We start from the raw sequence: 7,416 nt of genomic DNA, 5'->3' as shown, positions 1-7,416 counted from the left end.
GAAAAAATATAAAACTTTAAAAAGAAAACTTCGCTTTCTAATATATGTAAGTCTTATATCAATAAATATCAAATGGTTATGTTTAATCTTGTGAATGAAGTTGAATAACTAATTTTTACTTTTCAGCAATTATTCTAAATGAACTTAATGTTCAAAAGAGTTATTACTGTATTATCTTGTATGATTTGCATTCACTGCTGCATATCATAATCCTAGAAAGTATCAGAATTTACAGAAAAGTATGCACATCATCACAAAACTACACAAAATCATCCAGAGCAGTCAGACAAAACATTATTAACTGATACAATAAGATTTAGGTTTTTAGGAACAAAATTCCAACAGTCTATAAACATTTTGTGATAATGCTTCTTGTCCGTTTGAACAGTGGTGATGATCAAAATATCAGGATGCAAATATACTTTTATTCTCATGTCCTTAACAGTTTCAATCGAAACATACTGACACAGTTGGTACGGTACTACACAGTATTGCATATACCGGTAACCATCTTTTCTTTTGTAGACAACAGCCATTGACCTTTCCATTTGAACATGTGGAGAACAGATGTTACCACCCTCATGTCCCTATCAAACAATACAGGCCCGTAGCCAGGGGGGTTTTTAGGGGTTCGGGCGAATCCCCCTTTTTCAGCGAACCCCCCTTTTGCCAGCGAACCCCCTTAACCAGAAAACGATCCCCTTAACCAGAAAACGATCCCCCGTTTCCAAAATAGGGCAATTTATTACAAAATGGGAGCATTTTTGGCACTGTTTATTTATCGTATTTATCGTAGCCTATGAGGCCTATTATTTGCGAACGATTTTATTATTTATTTTTTAATCGAGCTAGCATAGGCCAGGGCCTAGGCTAGCAAGGAAATATACTTGGTAATGTTTTCACATTTCGTCAGAATTAACTGACATTATTCATAATAATATACCCTCCCTGGGCCCCCTCTATTTCAAATTACAGGATCCACCACATGTGTCATGTAATATTACCACCCCTTATCTTATATATACACTATCCTTTAGTTGCTAAGCACTTCTTGAAACCTAAGTGTACATTTAAAATCTTTTACATTTCTTTTATATACATCAAGTTGAAACATATTTATGTATACTATTGTAATATATTTCTTGTAATTTTTGGTAACTATTTTATAGAAATTTGAAATAAATTTGCCAACCAAGTGAATGTTTAGTTAAAATGTTGATAAATATCCTGATTACTTTAATTCTCTATTTTACATACCCTTCCAATATTTCAAATATCCATTTCAGAACTCAGCTGCATATATTACTGTATAACCTAGTTATGTTCAGATGGCCTTCCGTCTAAAGTAAAGCTACAACAGACTTTTACATGCATGTTACTAAAGATGAGTGTCCACACGATTTTTATCCAGGGCATAATGTTCTTTTTACGTCAATGCTACTTCAAAGCTTAAAAACAACTATGCAAATTTTCTGGAAGTGATTTTCTCTCAACAGTTAATTTGCACACAAATTGTAAGCAGTTATGAAAACATTGTATCTACAAAAGTTAAATAACTTAATCAAAGAGCGTCTTCATGGGCACTATCCCCCCTCCCCGGCTTTCAAGTGAACTGCTGCTTCAAAGCTTTCTTCTAAATCGTCTGAACTAATAGATCACCACTCTCAAACCACAGCTTTATTGAGTTTCACTGATTCGCATATCAAGTTTCAGATCTTGCTTCTCCCTTTCAAAGCACCTCCCTTTAAGCAACCATCTATGTCCCTAGATGCTCATTCATATCTCGGATCATCCGATAAGGTTTTGCTGTTGCCCGCACACACTCCAGAACTATTGGAAACAGATTCATTCACTGCACACATTGCAACTTTTCATTCATTGAGTAAATTGATGAAACCTTTTTTTTGCCTAAAACATGCACAATGCCACTAAAGCTTTGTCTAAACTATCAAATTTCATCAAAAAATTGTCACATAAAATGTGATGGAACATAAGAGTTGAACATGTTCAACTTTTTTTTATACTATTTAATAATACATGATACAACATCATTGTACCCATATATAGGCACATCACACTTTTTTGTCACATAAAATTTGATAGTGTAGACAAAGCTTAATACTGTACTGAACTTTCATTGCCTAAATAATTCTCTGTATATTTTCATTTGATAATCAGTGCTGAAATTGCTTGTTTTCAGACAGTGATAACTGAGCACATGCTCATGCTGCATATTTGTTGGTAGTTAAATGTTCTGGGTTCTCATTTCATAGTCAAACAGATTGTGTGCTTACACTGCATTTTTGCTGATAGCAAAACTGAGTATTTTATCAGGGAACTCACTAGCTGATCGCTAAACTAAGCATATTGTCATGTGCACATTTGCTTGCAGTCAAACTCAACATATACACAGGTTGTTCATTTACTGGTAGCTAAACTGAGCGTGTGATCGTTATGTGTTGAGAGCTAAACTCAATATGACCTCAGGGTGCTCATTCGATAACAGACTATGTACCAGCTGAGAATGCTCAGCTGCTTATAGACAAATTGAGCATCTGCTAAGTGTAGCTCATTTACTGTTAGCCAAACTGATTGTGCGATCATTTGCTGATAGCTAAGCTCAATATGAGCTCAGGGTGCTCATTTGTTGACTAACAGACTATGTACCAAGAATGCTCAGCTGCTGATAGACGAATTGAGCATCTGCTAAAGGTAGCTCATTTACCAAACTGATGCCAAACTGAGAGTGTGATCATTTGCTGATAGCTAAACTCATATGAGCTCAGGGTGCCCATTCGATTAACAATTATATATCTGCTGAGAATGCTCAGCTGCTTATAGACAAACTGAGCATCTGCTAAAGGTAGCTCAATTACTGATAGCAAACTGAGCATGTGCTTAAGTCGTTTGATTACTGATCGCCAATCTGAGCACTAATGTCAAGTTGCAAGTCTAAGAACACTATTTGTAACTTCTTGTATCCCTGTATGACCTCGGATGTGGTTTGCTCTCACAATACATCATGGCCACTACTGTGCTGCTGTCTGCATTGCCTTAAACTCTTGTTGAACATTATTACATATGCAGTGCATATCCTTAAGTATCCAAGCTTGAAGCGGCTCTAGCAGATTATTAACTTCCCCAAGAACTCGAATTGTCTGAAATAAAACATAAAACAATTGGTTTTTTTAAATGTTTACAGCAGTTAACAATATAACAATATAGATTAATAGTAGCAACAATAGATCAAGGTCCAGGTCTCCCTCCATTTAAAAACCTCTCCAAGCTGCAGGAAATTAGTTTAAGTTGAGCAATTAAAGATGTTTCTATGGTCATGGATGAACACCTACTCTACCATGAAAAACCTGCTACAAAATCTGGTCTTTTATAGGACGAAGACCAGTATTAAACTACTGGTGATGAATAAATCGACAGGCAACATCCTTCACAACTTCTGATTTCATTTTAACTGATGGACACGAATAAGTGGTCATCCTATGAATCCAACCCTCGACCTGTTGATTGGAAGCACAAAGCTGTGCTACTGCACCACACGATTCTCTTACCTGTTTCTCAATACAAAGAATGAGCTCTTTGGAGACTCGAGTTCTTTCGGTGATTAATTGTAATTTTCTTTTGATAACAAGCCAGAGGCTTTGAGGGGCAAATGTGCAGCTGTTGTCCAGAACACTCTCTAGTTTCTGCTGGTAAGCTTTCATCATCTTCCCCAAAGACTTGCCATCAAATCCATGCTTGATTTGAAAAAGAAATTGTGTAGTTAACATCTGTTGTGGATAGGGAATCTAGGATTTTCACAATTTCATCATGTACTAAATAGATTATAGTGTATAACTTCAATAGGGTCCCAAGACTTTTGGAAGTCGCGGGAGTTTCCCGGAAATCGGGGCTGCCTCTTATACCCATTTCACACTGATGCTATTTTGCAAATATTAACAACTTGTAACAAGTTGTAACCAGGTTTGGATGAGTGTGAAAGCAAAATCCTTGTAAACTTTCCAAGATTTCACAGGGGTCCCCTGAGTTATCTCGGAACAAAAACAGACCATCGCGAGGCCTGTTTTTTTCCTGAAATCTTCCGAGTTGTTGTTGCGCATGCGTCATGTCCATATTTTGACCTTTTTGCGGGCTGTGTTTTTTTTTTTTTTTTAGTTCGAACGAATGGCGGCAGCGATGGAAAATGTATCAACATTACTACCATTTTTTAATAGGCCTAGACCTAAAATCAAAAGAAATCTCGCTAAATTTCACATGTCTGATGTAGAAACAATCACGAGGCTTCGTAAAATACGCCGACAGCGAATCATTATGATGCTTGTCGCACTGATTGCCTCTAACAACAATGGTGAGCTACCGGCCGGCAGCCCGACTGCGCCTAGCTAGCCTAGGCCTATGCCTAGCTTAGCCTAGGCCTATCTTTCTCGCCAGCTCGACTACAGCAAGCGAGCTAGGAGTTGAATTCGTTTTACTCTCCGAAGGCTAAGGACCATGGAATAATTATAATCTTGTTAATTCGGTACCAGGCCTAGTATAGTAGTTGATATGTAATTTGGACAACCTACAACTAGCCTAGGCCTACTAGTACTACCCTAGGCCTCTAGGCCTAGTCATAATATTTTTCCAAGTTTTACCGAGATTTCTCATGGTTTGAAAGTGCATGTGTGAAACGAACCAAAAATCTCGGAATATCAAACTTGTTACAACTTGTTAATAGTTGTTAAAAGTTGTAATATTTTCTGCTAGTGTGAAATGGGTATTACACTCCGGCAAGCAAGCAATAATCTCCCAGAAAATAACTCATCTCTTGAAAATTCATAATTATTTGTATGTTTTACTACTTCATTATCATTTGTCTCAATGAAGTCGGTGCCTCAGGGTTTCACCATGGGCAGCAAAATAAAATGAAATATGTTAGCAAAGCTAATTTAACCAGATCTCCCAGATTTAGGGAACACATACATTGGTTTGATGGAGCTGATTGGCTAATGCTGAAGTAACATTCTTGTTATAGTATTATAGGCCTGAAATATTAGCCTATGATAGTTGAAATGATATTAAGATAGGTCCAATATCAAACTGCTATAATTACCTCATCTTTGTTGATGACGTCTGCAGTTCTGGCACCCCTAGCCTGTATCACTTTGAGGGCGTGTTTCACTAGCTCTTGCATGGCAATATTCAAGTGTCTAAGGTACTCCAAAGCTGGACCTTGGCAATGGAACATGTGCCAGATATCTGCTAGGCAGTCAGTTTTCTGAAATGGCAGGTGAAGAAAAAATTGTTTATTTACATATTAATGTAATGAGTAACTACACCTCATTCACACAACAAAAAAGCTCTAAATAGTCGTCATCATCATCATCATTCAACTGCTGTGCAGACGACCCCTTTTTCCATTCCTGTCTGTATGCAGTTATTTCTATAATGCCTTCAGATGGTAATTCTTTCAATTGGGAAAATTCCTTGAATGTATGACAGTTAATTTGTGTTTTGTTTTCCTCTTGCATACATAAATATTAACAAATTTTAACAAGGGTATTTTCACTAGAAAGGATATTTGTAATAACACCAAATAATATCTCTTTTTATATCTCAGTAAAATAAAAACAAACCTCAAAGAAACCTGTAAACTTTCTGAGATGTTTAGCAAGGATCTGTGCTCAAAGTAACAGGGCAAGCTTACCTTTCACTTACCTTTTACCTTGTACCTCTGCAAATTAATTGTACTGACGGGTGTCGGCTAATTCATGCAAACTCGTACCCACTTTGGCGAACACATACATAAATTTAGGTGAACTCGTGCCCAACATTGTCAACTCATACCCATGTCTATTCGTACCTTTACTTTGGCGTAATAACAAATCTAATATTGAATATTGCTATAGGCTATATACTGTACTGCATTTGTTTACCAAATCAAGCTTTGCACGAATTACACTAAACTTTAGTGAATATTTCAGCTTTGATAGTACTCACTATTACTGTATAATAGCGCCTGCCTCGTTATAGTTTTGAGGCCTTGTCAGTCATAAATTTATAAATTTCATTCCTGCTGTATCAAGAATCTTCTAATTAGTATGTTTTTAACAATATTGTAACATGATTACTATAGAAATAGATAATGTTTGAAATATAAAGGTAGATCTTACACTAAACTTGGGTGCAGGCTAGCCTGTTATGGGTAGGAGCCAGCCAAAATTTAGGTACGAGTTGTGGGTATGAGTTGGCATGTGAACAAGTTGGCCTAAATAATTTTAGCAAGGTTTGTATTTAGTTGTGAAGTGTGAATGCAACGAATCTAAATAGGTAAATATATGGATAGATATTTCTGTTCATATTTAGTGAATTTTCTGTCATGTGAATTGGGTATTAGAATAATAGGTTTTGAATATAGATTGTCTCACCTTCTCTATTACAGATTTGATTAACATCAATTGATAAGCTTCCAATAAGTTGTTGCCTGTCAAGCTTTGGAGAATCTGCTGCTTCAGTGAGGTGCTGACTGCTTGAATTCTAGATGCTTTAAAAGGATTTGATCCAGATGAAAGCTGTGCATAATGGTTGCATGCCTAAGAATAAAACAAATATAATTATAATTATTCTTCTATTTTAATGGGGTTTTTTTATATTTTGTGTTGTTATTCAAATTATTTTAGACTGTTTTATGTGTAGTGGGCATTCTAGGAAAACAGCAGCATTTTACTGAAGAGGAAACCCAGTATAAAAAAGAAATAAATAAAATTGAAAATAACATTCATATGCTTTTCCATATTAGTTATGTGTACAAATTAGATAAAAAGAAAAATGCCCACCATGTCATCGTCATTACCAAATTGGTATGCCGGCCCTGCTTTGGTGGATTTTTAGCCCATCATGTCATTGTCACTACAACATTTATATGCCTGCACTGTTAGTGATGAATGTTTAGCCCATCATATCATTGTCACTACATAATTGGTGTGCCTACCCTATTTTGATGGATGTTTAGCCCATCATGTCATAGTCACTACAAAATGTGTATGCCTGCCCTGTTAGTGATGAATGTTCCGCCCCCCTCCCCACTGCCCATGCCTTCCCTGTTAGTGATGAATGTTCAGCCCCCTCCCCCATATGTCATTGCTATTATATCTGCCCATGCCTGCCAATGTTCAGCCCACCATGTCACGCCTAAATTCATAAAACTGCCTTGCTATTCTTAAATTCACAATCATATTCTCACCTCACTTGGACTGAGAAATATATTGCAATACAAGGAGTGTGGCATCTGAGGGAAATACACCTCCTGCCTAAAAGCAAACAAGAATACAAGCAATCAATAATCTGTAGATATAAATAATAAACTAAAGTCTATTCCAAATATGAACTGCAGTGTGAATGGATTTCCTGCTTGCAGAGTAA

At 36.5% G+C, this 7,416-nt stretch overlaps 1 protein-coding gene across 1 annotated transcript; it reads right to left on the bottom strand.

Annotated features, from left to right (window-relative positions):
• Positions 1 to 1,375: 1,375 nt before the first annotated feature.
• On the bottom strand, positions 1,376 to 7,324 carry LOC117110414. The gene is made up of 5 exons (XM_033253115.1): positions 7,238 to 7,324; positions 6,423 to 6,587; positions 5,108 to 5,272; positions 3,567 to 3,752; positions 1,376 to 3,158 (listed from the first exon to the last, which is right to left on the bottom strand). The coding sequence occupies exons 1-5, from the start codon at positions 7,280 to 7,282 to the stop codon at positions 3,030 to 3,032; spliced, it is 690 nt and encodes a 229-aa protein (XP_033109006.1). The 5' UTR covers positions 7,283 to 7,324; the 3' UTR covers positions 1,376 to 3,029.
• Between the last annotated feature and the right edge of the window lie 92 nt (positions 7,325 to 7,416).

The sequence above is a fragment of the Anneissia japonica genome, unplaced genomic scaffold (genome assembly GCF_011630105.1).
Source record: "Anneissia japonica isolate Jap-2015-1 unplaced genomic scaffold, ASM1163010v1 scaffold285021_len193445_cov190, whole genome shotgun sequence".
Lineage (NCBI taxonomy): Eukaryota > Metazoa > Echinodermata > Crinoidea > Comatulida > Comatulidae > Anneissia > Anneissia japonica.
The sequence above is the reverse complement of the archived record's forward strand: the minus strand, read 5'-3'. Positions and strand labels throughout refer to the sequence as shown.

What these genes read in the sequence shown, in the direction of transcription:
- LOC117110414 (XM_033253115.1), bottom strand. Translation starts at nt 7,282, where the DNA reads ATGCCACACTCCTTGTATTGCAATATATTTCTCAGTCCAAGTGAG. An exon ending in TATTTCTCAGTCCAAGTGAG is followed by an intron (nt 6,588 to 7,237) that starts GTGAGAATATGA and finishes TTTTATTCTTAG; the next exon opens with GCATGCAACCATTATGCACA. An exon ending in TCAAATCTGTAATAGAGAAG is followed by an intron (nt 5,273 to 6,422) that starts GTGAGACAATCT and finishes CTGCCATTTCAG; the next exon opens with AAAACTGACTGCCTAGCAGA.